Consider the following 18,122-nt stretch of genomic DNA (forward strand, 5'->3'; position numbering starts at 1 on the left):
CTACCACAAAATGATTTAGGTAGCAAATGAAGATGTAATGAGCAATAATCAAGCTAGAACAAAGAGGTAAACTTCTCTAATCTTACTGCCCCTTTTGTTCTCTCATAATTCAAAAGTAGAATTAAGAAAAGTTTATTACCTAAGGGCTATCTTACTGCCACCTCACCTGATTAATTACGTGGAACGTTTTAATTAGCAGATATGAAAAATAAGTTTGAATTCAGAACTCAAGGGAATTACTATTTCATTCATTCTAAATTTATCGCTCATAAAATTAGATCTCTCCTTAAGCGGTTTAAAAAAGATAAAATGAAAAACTAGTACTCTCCCCCAATGGGGCAAGCCACTTTTTCTGTTGCAATATACAACCCGAATATATAAAGTAAATCATTGTTGAGTAGTTTTGAAATTTACATGGGATGATCGGATTACTTTCATGGAACTATGTAACTCCAATTTAATTTAAACCTGTTTTAAGTTTATTAATTTAAATATCAGTAATGATTTATTCAAAGAACAAAACATCTATCTCATTGTTACTTTATAAAATTGTTTAATAGAATGTATAAAAAGTAAAGATAGGATCTCTTCCTCATCACAGTAGACCTGCCTAAAACATTCACAATTTCGCTATAATATTTTTTATTTCATAATTCTACACCGGTATATATTTAATTCTTGGGATGACTTCCAGCTGCAGGTCTAATTTAATTTCTGAAAAAGTAAAATTGGATTAAAAAAATATATTGAGTAAAATTGTCACAAATATCGCGTATAAACTAGCTTTATACGCGATATTGCAAGCACTTTTTTTTTTCTAAAAAAGAGATAAAAATATTTTCAAATGCAGAGTTCTGAAACGGTTATATGTATTTCTGAAAAATAAATGGAATCCCTATCTCCAAGTGAATAATCTATTATCCATTTCATCTCGTAACAATGCCTATTTTTGTTTCAATTTGCAGCCAATCTCAATTCTCTTTAACTAGTTAAACAAATACTTTACTATGAGACTATGTAGGCTAAAAATATGTATTTTTAAATCACTCATTATGGGCACACTCTTCTTGATTGTTGTTTCACATTAAAGGAAATGGTGAATAATTAATTATGTGATGCTATGTTTAACAATAGAACTCGCCCATTTCATTTTCTTCAATAACGAGGCAATCAGAGCAATAAATGTTGCGAAGTGCTACTATAAATAAAATTGTGAAATGGGCTAGAGAGAGCTGGGAGAGAGAGAGAGACGACTAGATTGGATGAGAGAGGAAAACTTACAGGGTTGAACAATGTAAAGTACGGCAGAGCTGGCAAACAGAACACTAAGTGTAGAAATCCAACAGGGCCTTACCTCATCCATTAACACTCTACACTTGATTCAATAAAAACAAACCTCTTTCAACAAAATCAATTGTTTGTTCTTGATTTGTGTTCTTATTCATTCATTATTCTAAAGTGCACGCAAATTTCTGGAGGGAGGGACAAAAACTTCTTATTTTTTTTGTTTAAGATCGTTTTCGAATTCTCTTTAATGTTAACCAACATCTAAGCGCTCCATAAAACTGGATTCCTAGCGGAAATACATTCAAAACGTAAGCACAAGTAGATAATTATTTCAGCTATGAGAACATCACTTAAGAAAACTGTGACCTTTTTTCAGGTAAAAGAAAAATTATCTCATTGCTAAAAGGTGGATTGAAAGAGTATCTGAATAGAAACTAGTCAATTTTCTCGGTTGAACTAATATAAATCCATTTAAGATAGTAAGTGATTATAATAACATCAATTAGTTAATAACCAGATTAGATAGCTCCCTCAATGAAACAAGGTACTTTGTTTCCCAACCAAACATTTCAAAGCACTCATTATTTGGAAAGAAAATACTTCCCTCTATAGGACAGACTCACATAAATGCAGCGATTAGTTGACAGTTAGCTTGTCAGTAACAAAGCGAATGGATATTGGAGAGTAAATGCTGGGTAATTGCTAGAATGATTGTAAGGATTGTAACTCCGTTACGAATACATAGCTTTTTCCTAAAACATTTTGGTGAAATAAATAAAATTGAATCTTAAATGTCTTAATGGAAGAATAATGAACAAACTGCTGGCACCGTGACTTGAAAGTTGACTCGTAAACAAACTAAACTTTTTTTAACCAGTTAAACAGTAAGTAAAAATGAAATCGAGGACATCCGCAGTTAAAATATAGGATAAATATTGTATATACGAAGTTATTATGTTTTTCTAAATAAATTATTATTATAGTATCATTTAAAGATTTAGCACCTCAGCAACCCCTCCGTGCCCCCAAAACAAAGTAGGAAATATTGCAATGTCCAAATCAACTCAAAACGTTTTTTTGCAGAAACAAATATCAACTTGTACCAACGTTCTCTAGGTCTTATATAAATATATGAATGAAGAATAGGATTTCCAGGAAGCTTGGCCTGTTTCCTGTTGGTGCAACTGTTGATTCTCCCGTTATAAATTATACATCCATAACGCCTCCCAAAGCGCCCTTTTTTGGCAGGCAAAACGTGCGATTGTATTTTGTTGAAACTGTGAAGAGGACCTGCCACAACTTCAGGGATCTTGCTGTATTTGCGGTTCGCTCAACCTGTAGCACAAAGCGCATGTACGCTGACACCCTTCAGAGGTGTAAGGGAGAGTTATAAAATAGCTCAAACTTACTAGTTAGTTTTACTCGTACTTGATGTGCAAAGACAAAATTCACCTACACAATACACTATGAATACACTGACGTGCAACCACTTTTAGATTTTTCATGGGCTTAGAATACCTACTGGCATCATACACATTGCTCACTGAGTTGGACAATGTTTTTACAACATTTTATAGAACACGTGTTTAGACACTGTCCAATAATGTACTGTTAAATAATAGTATATTAGAGAATGTATAACTAATAACTAGGTCTAATTCTTTATTTAATAAAATGCAACACAGTAAATCTACAGAGTGATTTTAACAATCAAGCAGCGGAATAGTTCAGGTGAATAAAGATACTCTTGATTTTTCTTAAAGCATACGGTAAGGCTAAATCAAAAGTTGAAGAGGTAAGAATTTCTCTATGATTACATTTTTTTAAGGGGCCAAGTATTAGATGTTCATAAATTGATTATAAAAAAAAATTAATTGATTTACTTTTTTCGGTTTTTGATTTCATCCAACTGTACAAAACGATTTTACAAATCTTAATCTTGAATGAACTTTTGTCGATTTGAACAAGCAGGCCAATCTCAATCAAACGTTCTAATAGATAGGTCTTTTTGATTTCATCCCATATACTTGAATAATCCATACAGGTATCTAATTCCAGCAAAGGCACTGAGAGAGCGCGAGAAAGAAAAATAAAATTATTCGCTCAATTAGGATATATAGAACTAGTAATGCGTGTTAATGGCCTAGTGTGTGCCTAGTTCAGCATATCATTATGCGAATATATGAGTATGGCATAAAGAGAAAGAGGAGTTTCATTTCTGTGCTTAATTACTAAAGCTAACAACAAAAGCGGCTAAGATTTATTGCAACATAAATTTTGAACAACTTACTAATTATCTCTCACCCATATTTTGTTCAAAACTTTCCGTAAACTGAACTATTTTGAGAAGAAGAACACTATGTAAGAGCTAGTAAAATTATAAAACTAAACTAAAAAGATAATCATCACATTATTTGTAGAATTTAAAATTAAACTACAACATGCTTTGGAAAATCTGTAATAAATTTAATAAAAACTAGAATGAGATTTTATAAAATTTATGATGAAAGAGTGGCGCCTAATTTAGGTTTTTGACCAACCTTGGACTAGAAAGGAGTATCCCTGACTGAAGATATCATCGGCTTTCTGCTTTCATGACTTTTTCTCATGCTTTCATTAATTCACATTTTTTTTTTTTCATCTCTAATTAATTTTCAACTGACTATTGTCAGCAAGGAAATATGATTGCGTACAATCCATCCAACGATGTCCAACATGAATCGGCTAACTCAGGACACCGATGAAGTGAATACGAAGGATCCCCTTTTCTATCATGGATCACTCGTGGCCATCGACGCTTCAATCTTTGGGGAGGATTCGAGGGAAGAACAGTTTGGAACAGATTGTGTATGAGCGGCTTCAAGCATTGGGAAACTTTGGAATGAAATTTGGTGTAACAGGATTTGTCCAATAATACAATAATTACAATAAGTAATAGAATCATATAATTGTAATTATTTGATAAACCTGCTATTAATGCAACCACTTCTACTAAACAATAGGTGTTGATTCCTGTTGTTGAGATGACTGATAAATAAATATATTATAGGTTAAAAAAAAAAAACAATTCAACGCTGGTTATAACCCGGATTCTCCAAGAAAATCCTGGCATGAGCGGGAGGCCGACAAAGTTACAGATAACCCTTTCCTTGTAGCCAACATCCTTCCTCCCTAAGATATTTTCTCCTTCAACACATAACTATCAAGGCTTTCAAAAGAAGCGTCGGGAAAAGAAGGAGTCGGCAGATATAGGGACAACAACAACTCCGTGGTGTCAATGTTTAAGTTAATTCTATTCCCACAGAAAACTCCGTCTAGTGGATTAATCTAAAATTCTCCAAATAAAGGTGGTTATTAATAAATTAATAAAGTTCTTGAGACCAGTTTCCCGAGAAGAAAATTTCAAATAAAAATAATATGTAATTGGGAGCATAGTTTAAAGAAAATCGCGAAAAACTTGAAAATGCTCTTTGATTTGCAAATAAGCCTTCACAAATATCCTCTATTTACAATAAATTGTAGAAGCAGAGGTGGGAAAAAATGTTTCCATCCAGGGCTAAGATTGTTAAATACCGGTTCACGAGAAAGTTCAACACGATTATAAGTACATTTTGGTCAGATAGTTTGACTAGTAACTTCTGTTTTTCTGAAACTGTAATTAATTTCTTTTTGTAAAAAAAAAAAAAAAAAATACAAATCAATAATCATTATTTAAGATTAAAGAGAATAATTTTTACAATTGTAATTTAAAATCGCATCTACTGAATTTTACTAGATACTTTCCAATAATCATTTTTTAAATTTACAACCAAACGAGTAGCTAAACAGATTGTCTGTAGCTACCTATCTCAGTTGTGGCAAAGGGATTTCACTGCTAATTTTAGAAAATTAGTTTTCGCTTTTGCAAATCGAATTAGGGTGGAAAGGAAAGGGAAAAGGGTTGAACTGAAAATTTTATCTTACTATGAAGCAGTAAGGATTGGGCGAGGTGGAAGTAGAGACAGTTGAATCAGTTTGGAAAGGGCTGTTTATTAGATTTGGTGTTCCGTAGGAACATTTCAGCTGGTTGTGCCTGTTTTCCGTAGGGAAGTGAAGAAGAAATGAAGAGGAAGGTTGACTACTACACTGAAACCAATGTGAAAATTGGAAAAAAACTTATGTTAAAAAGTAAGGCAAGAAAAATATTTGTTAAAATACGCTGAAATTACATTGCCATTAGAATAATTTTAATTTCAATTCATGGTCCTGTAAATAATTATATTTGTGACAGGTGCGGAAAGGTAATAAAGTATCATGATTTTAATAAAAATAAAAATTTAGCCACTATACAGCTAATATTTTTATAGCTTTATTTAGCTCAGAATTTCCATGAGATGAATATAGAAAACAACTAGGTACAGAACTCATTGAATATTACAGTACCATTGTTTTGTTTTTTGTTACCAAAGTGGACAAGAGTTTGAATTCTGCAGAAACTCAGAATCCCTATCTATTGTTCCAGATTCCAGCAACATGATTTAAAAGTGGAGAGGCAGTTAGAGCCAGAAACGCAAGGGCAACGCCACTTTCTTTAAAATTCATCACAGTAGGCTTTAGTTCCACAGTGCGTATTTATCAAGAATTTGTATCTTGGTTCTGCATAAGATGCAATAAACTGCAATTTCCACAGTATAATACTATTTCCCATTACGTAATAAACTAATTAAGTAATTAACGAGTGTTTAATTTAAGGAAGAGTTTCCCTCTTTATCAAGGAAATCTTCACACAATTAGATGTTTCAATGAGTTTTTAAAAAATTTCTAACATAAAATTCTCTCAGTCTGAAAGACCGTTTCCTTATTAACTTTCTTTTAAAACAAGTTCTAAAAAAGGTTTTTGATCTTCCACTTTTCATCCTGTATAAACATGTCCCATTTCCGCCACTTTGTTTACCGACCTTTTCTTAGTCCTTTCAATAAATATGTCCAAACAATTTTCTTTTTAGCTCCCGTAATAACCGCAACTTATTCATTTCTCCATCCAATAGTCTATCACATTTGGAAGGGTTACAAATTAAACTATATAGATTAAAGCTATTTTTATCAACTTGCCATTTGCTCATGTCTTTCTCATTACTTATTATTTCGGTTAACAAAAATCTTTTTGTCAGATCTCGTAACCTTCATAACAGCAATATCCAATGGGCACTACTTTCCAAAATGTGCTGTACTCAAATATTACCTAACACTTAGCAATGAAGATGGTGCACTAATTAGTGAATGTCCCAATACTGGGTCGCGTTAGCTTAAGCTTTGTGGCCAACCCACATTTATTAGTGCACTCACTAACAGTAATGGGATTTACACCATAAAAATAGATAATTTCATCTAATTACTTGTTGTAAACCATTTACTTTCAAATATTTGATAAAAAATTGGTGGTAAATCTTTTTGCAGATTAGAATGACTTTCAAAGACGAACAAAAAAAAAAAAATCACATTGTGCCCTCGTGATTGATGCTGTCCATTATGATAGCGTCGACATCCTTTTCCCGTCGCATTCACCGCACTCTTCCATAGAATGTCACTTTCTGTCTAGTCGCTATAAATTATCTGAATATTTTTCAATAAAAGCTGTTTATATTAACATTGTTTAAAAAAAGGATTTCTTCTAAGAATTTTTTGCTGTAAAGAATATGGAGGAAACGGTAGTAGTTGATGGTGATTATTGCAAAAATACTTGCAAGTAATAATCTGCTTGGATTTTTAGTAAATAGTAAATTAATAAATAAAGTTAAAATTGATCTACATATTATCCCAAATTCACCAATTTTCACAAGATATTGGAAAGATCATTTGATTGAATAACAAAGGCTATTTCAGTTCTATACTATAGAAAGTCATTTTTCATTCAGCATCAATCAACAGTTTGAACTAGAACTTCGCTAAAGACTGTTAATTATAAATTTAGAAGTTCAAACGTTGTTGAACATTGTGTTAACAGTAAATAAAGCTTTATTCTTGAATTTTTATATATGTAGTTTCGAATTCGTAAACAGGCAAAAAAAAAAAAACGCGGCCTTTTTAATGTACAACTTTGCTAGAATAAAACCTTTAATCGTGGATAAAATTAGTTAATTCCGCAGCCCTGAAATAAATGAGACAAGAGTATCAATCAAACGTCACTGGGAGAGATGATTATGCCATCTGTGGAAGAGGTGACCGGGTAGTTAACCCTACAGTACACACATGCTCTGTAACACAAGGCCCTAAGGGCTCTGTGTCCACCGGCCAATTTGTATAATTATTCAAGAGGTGTCGGTTAACCGTTACAAATCGTCTTAATTCAATTTGGATAACCACCTGGCGGCACACCAAATTGGCAACAGCTATATGAATTGGCACAAGTGCCTTAGTTGTGCAATCATTAATTGTAACTATTATCACTAAACTATCTTTAAATTGTCTTAAATAATTTATGATTGTTATCTATTATACAAGCAAACTAACAACTATAGCTAATAAATTTTCATAATTAGTTTTAAAATGTAAAGAAAAAAGTAACTTTTATCTTCTAGAACAAACTTAAATTTAAATGATTATAATTCACGTTCTCTACTGCCCTGACCTATTTTGGATATTCACAGAACAAAATGTATTTTGAATAATTATCTATCAAATCATATTCAATTACGGATGAGAATATTTTAATAATTTAAAATCTACCCATTTTCTTCCATCTGCATTATTGCCAAACCAAGAAACCTTCATCTTAACTCCTACCAACCCATCAGCCTCCGTAGAGTGAAAATGTTTGAGAGACTGCTCCTAATTCGTTTGTAAAACCTCCGCCTGAAACTACCGTCACTCTACTATCCACCAGGCTCATCCTTATTTCCAATCCTTATTTACCCAGATCCAATGGACCGGCCGACATGGGCGAGTGCAATTAGAAAAATGTAATAAAAAAGTGGCCAAATGTGTGTAGTGAAGACTGTATCGTTGACTGAATTATTATTTTAAATCAAAAACAGTTTTGTTTTTAATAAAAATCACTTTCATCGTTGGTGAATTCTCAGTACAAGCTTAGTTAGTCATTTTTTGTTAATAAAAATACACTCCTTCTGCAAACGTTAGGTTCAATATACTTTAAGATTAATTTTTTTGCTTTTGTTTTTTTTCATTAACTTTAAATGAAAAGGTTTCAATTAAATATTCCGAAAGTAAAAGAAATGGCAATATTACGCTCACAGCACTTTACATTATTAAAACTGAACTAAGTTGAATTATGGATAAGAAAGAATACAGAATAAATAAATAACTTTATTTATTTTTTTAAATCAACAAATACCAGTGATCTGAACTGATCGCGCTAATTTCCCAAAGGGACAATTCTTTTCTTGACTTCAATTTACAGGATGAATGGCTGAATATTTCAAACAATACTTGAGTGGCACAATTTTTATTTTTACCTCAGTAGCAATAAAAACAAAAAAACGCTTTGGTTGGCATCCGCTCTTATTAAAACTATTAAAACTTATGTATACCTGGAAGTATACACATGTAAAAATCGTATCTTTCAACTCTTCCTGATTTGAGGGTGCAGATTAACTTCAGCCTCACTTTAACCTTTCGAGTTATTACACAGAACTTAGACAATCTTTGCCAAGAATGTTAAAATTCGAGAAAAAAAAGAATACGAACCAGTAAAGTGAAATTAGAATGGTGAGTGTCTCATTTTATAATAAGCGTAGCTGTAATTTAGGCTAAGTCAAAAATCACTTTGACACATATTTAAAACAAAAATTGGGTAAAAAAGAATAAAAGTATCTGTATAAATCATTCAGATATATTGTAATTAGTACAGTTAACAAAATAACGTAATAACATAATAACGTTAACGTAATTTGAACTGTTTAACATTAATTATGTATTATTGTTGAACAAATCAGAGTTAGGCAAAATAAATTATTCAATAATACCAAAATTTAGGCAAAAGTTATTGAAACTAATATTTTGTTAATGTATATGATTAAAATAGAATCATTTTGAGCATTGCCAAATCAACTTTTTTGTTTAGTTAGATAGAACAGAACAAGATACTCGTAGTAACTTAGCTTTTATCACTTTGGTTTTCTTGGCTTTGCAGAAGTCTCGGATAAAAAAGTTTTAGCAAACGCCAAGTTTCCAAGGTAACGTAACTTTTGTTAAAGTCCTTTGTGAGCAACGGTGATTCTGTCCAGGTCAAGATAAAATTTTGTAAAAACTTAAGCAAGAAAAATATTTCGTGTTGCTCTTATCCTGCAAAAGGAACGATTAAATTTATATTACACTTCTTATAAATTAAAGGATTAATATTGATTTAAATTACAATTTTTATAAATTCCAATGGCTCTGAAAAAGAGTACTAATTTCATTTAGAATAGGATACTGAATTTACGCAAGGGAGATGAGAGATTTTGAATGGTAGACAGATAATGGAAGAGTTACTCGTATTCGTTTTGGATGCTATTTAAGATTACAATCGAAGCGAAGATGAGTTTGGAGATGATTCCTAGCAGGATCTTATTTTATCATACATATTTTCAGGCTTAGTAACCACAAAGATATACGGCTAAAAGCATTTATTAACCTTAAGAGTGGTAAGAGTCGAATTAATAGGCAAACAACAGGTAAGAAACTAAGTCTTCGTAAAACGCAACGTGATTGAGATGAGTAACACCAGTAAAAGAACTGAAGTGATTGTAAGACGTTAGGCCTGGAGAGCAAAAAAAAGGATCCCAATGACGAAAGACATCTTAAAACTTGGATTTAGTGGTAAAGGCGAAAGGTTAGAAGAGAATGGCAGCGAAAATTGAGGAAACCTAAGCTCCAGCAGTATAATGAAAGCTCACAGGATCGAAGGACCTCTAACAAGGAGAGGATACAAATAATTTTACATAATTATGCGAAAAATTACAAGGATACCAATTTACATTGTCTATTTTGCGTGGCTAAGGTTTTGTAGGCATTCTGAAATTTGCCTCAATATAATAAAAAATAATAAAGTGATTTACGTTAACTTTTGATATTTTCGCTAATAAAGATCTTCTTTTTTCCCTTTTTTAACGCAAGATTTTCCTTAAACTGTCCTTTTTTTTCTTGATAATATACAAGATCAAGAGTTTGTGTTATGTTTCTCTCGGCCACTTTTCTTTCTCTTTGTGCAACAAGTTCGATTCATGCTTTCCATTGCTTCTTGTTACCTTATATTTGTTCTTTTGATTTTTTTCCCCCCCTTTTTACCCAATTTTGATATGTTTCTTTCATTCCCATCTGCTCATCCTGTAGTCAATTTTGTCTTTCCCCTCATCTCTTTAGGCGATCCTCACTTTAGGTACTACATTACCAATTTGTATTATTATTTTTAATGAATTAATTTTATCTCACTACTGATACGAAATTCATGAACCTTGTTAGGGATCTACATCTGTATAACATATGTACGTCTTAATTTGAATAATTTTCATGGTCTGTATCTGGGCTCGAAAAAGTTTGATGTTATGGCTTAATTAAAAAAAAGTTCCTTGAAGTCGAATAGTTGCGAACTACAGTTTGGGAGGAAAGAAGAGGTAGAATAAAATTTTTTGCAACTAAATAAATTCCAAAATCAGCGCGATTACAAGTGCTCGATGAGCATTGTAGGAATATGGCTTTTTAATTTCACCTGGAGCTTTTTTCAATGCATACAGCCTTCGGACAGTGTTCTCTTGTTATAGAAAATTCTGTCCATCACCGGTCAGTGAGCTGTAAGAAGCTCTAGGAGAAATGTAAGAGAAAATTAAAAGAAAAAAAAGGTCTAGTAGCTGGATTCGAACCACTGATTGGAAACCAATATTCGCTAACCACTCAGCCTCCTTCCCTCCAAATCATCTGATAAGTCCTAGTCTAAATCCTAGTCACGACACTGTCGGAAAATGACTTCATAAGTAAAAGACTGATTGAAAGATATAGGGCTTTTAGTTGGTATACAAGAGAGGCTCTACAGAACTATTTAAAAAAAAAACAACAACAAAAACTGGTTAAGTTTAGAATATAAATATAAAAAAACACCTTTTATTCAAGTGTATACTAAGTCACAAAAAGCTAAGCAATGCAAGCAGATGAGAGGTTCAACTCAGTCTGTATTTTCAAAGTCAATGAAGAAATAGGAATGGAAGGTAATATTAACTATAGTTCTCTTCAAGCACCTTAATTCAGTTACAGGTGCTCCTTTTTTAGTTAAAATTCTTTAAAATAGGTACTAAGAATTTATGATGTTTTTCCTGTCTCGAAGGTTTGGCCCAAATGTATTTTCATTCATGAATCCTAGTGATTCATTCATGAATCATTTCTTGTTAACTACATTAAGAGTCATTTATTGTGCAAATAAATAAAATAAAAATTATTGTGTAGTAGTTAAAAAGATGTCATTAGTATAATATTTCTTCTTTTATTTATTAATTTTTTTGTCTTATAAACTGAAATCATTCGTCACTAGTTAGATGCTAGTGTGGATTCTCAGTGAAACATCGAGTTCTCTCCTGCTTCTGTCCACTGTAATTCGGTGGACAACTTCCATCGGTCACTTGTTCATTTCTTCAATATTCCTAGTCTACCTGCCCCACCATATGAGAATGTTCACTATAGAAAGATGAAGGTTGTGTGTTGAGCTGTTAGAACTGTGGTCGTGGTCTCATGATAGATCGTACAGCAGAGTCTTCTGGGTATAAGCTCTTGACATTTTTTGTGATTAATGAAATCAGTGTGCAAAGAAGTTTATTTTGTTCTGTAGGTCAGTAATTTGGATAGTTGGATATTAGGGCGTACTTTAAAGTTACCTATCAGATTTCGCAAACAAGAATTGATTGTTCTTACGATCTTATGTTTTGTGTTTCAAATAAAAGTAACCATGAATCTTCTCAAGAAGTTTGAACAGGTAATCTATTCATTAGGTTGTAGATTCAATTAGTGTTATTCAAGTATGAGAATGGAGGTTCGCGTTGATGTAAACGTGTATTTTACTAAAAGGATCACATGAACTGTACGTTTCACAGTTCAGTTCTACATAAAATATTCAATAGTTCAGTAAGTTAAAGGTTAGTTTGGGTTGTAAAGTCCTTCTAATTGTTTGACCTGCGTTTATCTAATGTTGCAATAATTAATTATTTTGGTTCCAAAGAAATTTTGAAATAGAAGGAATAAAGGTACGAGGGGCATTCATTAAAAATGTTTCCTGGCCCACTTCTATTTATAACAGGACGCTGTAACTGGAAATATGTAATGATTTTAGTCTCTATAGGTTACGTGTCTATTTGCGACTCAGAAATGATGACGGTCTTGATTTAGCAGGTGCTGAAGTGATGTGAGGTTTGATAATGGATCCAGTGACAGAACAGTTATCAAGTTAACCTTTACTTTAAAGGCCGCATACCAAAGTAGTCGTTCGATGAGATGAAAGAGGTTTATGGTGGTGATGATTCTCCATCATATGATGTAGTCAAGAATTAGCATCGCCAATTCAAATATGGTCGGACTTTAGTGCAAACAGCTCTAATTCCAAAGTCGAATTAAAAGTCCAAATGATTTCAAGTCCAAGATCAAATGAAGCCATTTGGTGACATCTATTGACATCTTAAGGTGACCAAAAAAGCCTTTCTGCTGATAACTATTGTCTAAAAAAGCAATTAATATTTTGTACAGACTTATTTTTTAATTTAGAAATAAGTAAATACACTAATCACACTCGGATTACTAAAAGTCAAGCTAATTATCAAACAGAAAACCTAACGGAATAAAAAAATTGTGAATAAAAAGAAGGTTGTTGTAGGATGACAGCCAATCTCAAACACACACAACGACCATGAGAGAAATTATTAAAATATAGACTTCGAAAAAGATGGAGTCAGAACGCAATCTATCGCAAGGGGAAGTAAATTAATAACTATTTAATAATCAACTCACGGCCGATTTTTTCCCCTCTGATCACGTTTTCTAACGGCTAAACCTTGTTTTGAGACTGTTTCTATTCAGTATTATTCAATGGAAGCATGGAATGGGTGTAGTATTCCAAGTTATACTCTAAATCTGCACCTGATCGTGACACCGGCTAGTATTTTGTGCATGCAAAAAAGCATTCACAATTCTAAGAGACATTTCTTCACTAACAGTTTCTTCTTTTAATTTTCCTTCTGTTGCTAAATGTTTTTGTTTCTTAGTTTCCTCTTCAATTTGTACCTTTAAATAAACTTTTCTTCCCTACTTTAAATCCTTCTTCTACGGCTGATGCATAAATTTTATCCACTGTTCTATGCACACTAATTTTTAATTAGATACGATTCAAGTTTACCCAATAAAAAAAAGTAGATAATGTTAAGAAATAAGCTCAGTGGTTTACGCATTTCCATGTGAAGATTTTCCGTTTGAATTATCTGATTTTGAGGAACTAGACTCCATGCTTAAATCCATTCTGAGCCACGTCTACCAGGATTCTGCCAAATTATATATTAATGAAAAAAATTTAACCACTGTTTATTCTTTACCGTCCATTAGACACGACTGAAACCGATCCCTTTTTAATTATGAGCACAACTTGTCCAAGAAACGATCAACATTCATAATATTCTTAATCAATGTTAGCTACCTATAAGGTTGGCCTAACCTAAAGTAAAAGAGGAAAAATCAATTACGTTCTAGCAGTGGCTATACCTAAGTATTTAAGTTAAAAGTGCAATCCTACAAAGTGATTTACTTACAAGGTGCTGAATAACTTTTAAACAATTTTGCCATTAAGTTGGAAGCTTCCTACCATCAAACAGTAAAAAGCTTACAAAACTTATACAAATATAAGCCAATTTTCCCACTGCTCTGCTGATTAGTAATACTAAACATTCATTTGTATAAATTTCTGTGTCAGTAAACGAAGCAACGAAGTATTATCGAATTATAAGCTCTATAGGAGCGACTAAAGGGTAATAAGATGCGGCCCTGCAACAAAACTTTTATAAACTCAAGACATCAAAAGATTGTGCGCCCTTAGACCAAATTGAAGCTTCTTCCCCTTTTACCTTCTGTAGTCTAGTTGCGAATTGTGAACATGTCTACAATGAGCATTTTTTTTGGACCCACAAAGTCCCAAACTGGAAAATTTAAGACATTTCTCTATGTGGCAAGTAATAATTCTGAAAATGTATGCTGCTCAGTAAAAGTAAAGTAATCGTCAATTTTTTCAAGAGTGATTTAGCGTCCAACTATCAAAGAAAGAAGCGAAACCTCAATTTTATTATTAACATTTTTCATGTTACTCGTTAGAAGAAATAAAAAGAATTTTCTACTCACATTCTACACTCATAACCACTACTCAAAATCCTTTTTATGTATGGGGATAAATATCTCGATTAGTTTTCAGTTGTCTAGATAAATAGATTGGTTGAACTATAAATAATAGTAGCGAGCCAAAATTAACCCCCAGATTACTGTAAACAGACTAGAATGTTGTTAAATCAACAATAACTTCTGTTAATATCGTAGGAAAATTCACGATCAAGTAGAGCATTATGCACTGGAAAGTACAATGAATTCAATAAACATACATAAAATAAAAGAGACAATAGAAGTTTTAGAAACAGCCAAACAAGGAGGACCGTGCTGAGAAGCTTGCCGTTCTGGATAAGTTAGCTGTAAACTGCTTGTTATTCAAGCGCACGGCTCTCTTGGCTGACACTGAGCGAGAACTGGTAATCCTGGCTGATTGATTGTTCAGAACACGCAGAGTTCCCAGCTCACACTTCTCTGACACAACGTCGACTATTTGCGCTAACATGTAAATGTTTCCACTAACAGATACCCAAAACAAAGAGGGTTAAAAAAAAAAAAACTAATGTATCTTCGCCAAGCACCACAACCTCTGCAAATATCTATTTGTTTTTTTTTCTCTCTTCCAAACAGCTACTTTGACCTCTAACAACAGAGTGTGATAAAATCATACATAAACCAATTTATGCAGCAACTTGCGGAAAATATAATATGCTCTCATCCTACAACATATAGAGTTTAGAAGTCAACACACAAAGCTAACACACTCACTCAAGACTTACTCCCAACTTGACTTGCAAGCTTAAATTACACATAATACTCCCAACACCGCTAATTAATATAAACCCCAGCTCTAGTGTACACTCTGCTTCTGACCTCGTAGCGTTTCTATTATACTAAACCTAACTCGTTGCGACATTGATTTAGACGCGGTTTGGGAACGTTCTCTTAACCGCACAAAATTATCTTTAACAATTCTATTGTATTATTAACATAAACTACAGGCGTTTTCAACATAACAGAATTAATAAAATGAATAAATATTGATCAATTATTTATTTATGACTTGAATGCTGTTATTTCCTCTTATTGAGAGCTAAACGAAAAAATAAATAAATGAATATTAATCAAGAGCTACATCCTGTATCGTAAATAAATGCGACTAAAACAAGAAAGTGCTTTTTCTTTTCAAATGTTTTCCATGTTTAATAAATATTACTTTTTCGCAAATAATATGCACCGTCATATCCTGGCACTACCTTTTGGCAAAGAAAAACTAACCAATCTAGGTCTATCTTGAAACTGCCCAGCGCGACTAAACTGACTTAATCCTTTCTCTTAAGATATGGTTGGAACTGTGTCCTGTCGGGAAATGAGTTGGAAACTATAATGCTCGAATCACTAGATCCTATATTATTTCCTTATTTCTTCTAAAGAACTTGCACAATTTATAGCTCTGGTTATGCGCTATTAAAGCTACATGAAGAGTGAAGCGTAAAGAAGTAGTTTTGTAAGTGGATATCGAATTCTCTGCACCAATCTTCGTGTTGGTCAGAATCAAAGAAACAAGAGAATTATCTTTGTCAAAATCAATGAAAATTATTCATAAAACTTTTTTATTATTGCAGCTGTTTCAGATATTTAAAGTAATTCTGGTGCCATTTTATTTTTTTACAGTAAGTAGTACGGGTACGGATTTTATTGTTAATATAATTATAACTAATTTTGTGGTATCAGCTGTATGTATCTAAGAGAATGCTGGAAAGTGTCATGTGTACGAAAGTGAACCTTTGTTTGGATCTGCTAAGCTTGACAATATTAATGGTTCATCCATTCTGACGTGAGAATAGCCATGTTACAAATTTATTAAAAAATGATGATTAATTTCTCCAAGTAACCCTGATAATTCAATATGTGACGAAAGATAAGAATCCGAAACATGTCGATGAAAGAAAACAAGCAAGTTGTGAAGCATGAAATAATCCATTTCTTTCATTTTATCACCCATACCTCTTAAGTCATTTGCCCTAATTGTTTTATTTCGATTGTTCCGTTTTCTTTAGTATTTGACTCTTTGCTCTCTGTAGGCGACTCTCACACGCTACTCAGTAAGACTCGAGTGGCGAGAATCGCTGTCAATAATTTACTTGCTTTCTTTATGATTTTTCTACACATTAGTTTCTTTTGAGGCGTTCTCACGGAATGGATATTAATAAAGAACTTGTGAGCAGTGACGAAAAGATAGATTTTTCAGCTTTGAAGAAAACTTAAATATTTTAAATACCACTGAGATTCATGTAATAATTAATTAATTAATAAATATATAAACATATATATAAACAATGTGCTCTGACTGACTAGTCAACCAAATACAGATATGAAAAGGCATTTTTATAATTCGACGTTCAAATTTTTTTTTATTTAACGAGTTCAAAGAATTGCAATATTAGATGTTCCATCACAATCTACCCGGCACGACTTGATACTTCAATAACGCGCCAATTACAGAGTGATCTAAACGTCAAGTACACATAAAGTTCAAGAAGAATGGATCTAGAGTCGACGCTAAAATGAAATTCATTCATAACTATGTCAAATTTTCCCCTCCTTATCATTGATAATTATTTAAAAATCATTCTTAACATCTTTTTTTTGTTCCAAGTCTGCTCAACTTAAATAATTAAATAAATTTATTTATTACTTCACTATTTTACTTTTACACATTCAATTATTCACAGACATAAATGACCAATAAATTAATAAAAAATATATGTATATTAATACAGACAGCAGATATGAAAATCAAAAAGTTTCATTTTTTTAGGAGTCATAGATACGATTTTTTAAAATCCATTCAACATTTTCTCTCAGAAAACAAAGAATTAAGACAAAATTAAAATATTTTTCTTTAGTTTAGTTTAGCAGTCTGAATCGTACGTAACCTTGTTACATTCTTGTACTCACAGAGACTGAGGTAAAGTTGAGTTGCTGGTTCATACAGATCCCATTGGAAACCCCGATGTCTTCCTTTTTCTTTACCATGGGAAGATATTCCTTCCTGACGTCTAGGTTCATTGGGATCACTAAAATGAAATAAATAAATTAATTAACATAAAATAAATTTAATAGTGGAGTTATAAGAAATATTGAGTTTTTTTGATCCCTGACACGACGAGTAAGATCGGATTATTTTATTTTGTTTCCAAATTTAGCCATGAACTTTGGCTTGTATGTTCTTCTTCGTTAAATAAATTTATTGGTCTCTGCGATGTTTAAACTTTACCTTTAAAAAGTTTATTTTTTGCTTGAACTTTTTTGCATGATTGTTATGTTTACTTTTGTTACATATTGTTGCAAATTTATGTAAAATATTAACTTTTGATTTTTATATTTTTTGTTTAAATTGAATTTGTACCATTTGTACTATTATTTATATCTGTTTTATTTATGTATTAAAATCAGATATAATTTTCAATTAATTAGAATAAAATTAACATTTAATAGTTAATTACATCGCCGAAAAA

At 32.1% G+C, this 18,122-nt stretch overlaps 1 protein-coding gene across 8 annotated transcripts in view; it reads right to left on the bottom strand.

Moving 5' to 3' along the window:
- The window catches only part of LOC141455619 (neuroligin-4, X-linked-like), a 577,612-nt gene that overhangs the window by 61,348 nt on the left and 498,142 nt on the right, over positions 1-18,122 (bottom strand). For all 8 annotated transcript variants that reach the window (XM_074130804.1, XM_074130808.1, XM_074130802.1 and 5 more), the window contains one exon: positions 17,563-17,681. In XM_074130804.1, coding sequence (XP_073986905.1) covers positions 17,563-17,681 — 119 coding nt within the window. The remainder of the gene's footprint in view (positions 1-17,562; positions 17,682-18,122) is intronic.

Source organism: Rhodnius prolixus, unplaced genomic scaffold (genome assembly GCF_049639745.1).
Source record: "Rhodnius prolixus isolate KJV_2025 unplaced genomic scaffold, Rpr scaffold_4, whole genome shotgun sequence".
NCBI classification, from domain to species: domain Eukaryota; kingdom Metazoa; phylum Arthropoda; class Insecta; order Hemiptera; family Reduviidae; genus Rhodnius; species Rhodnius prolixus.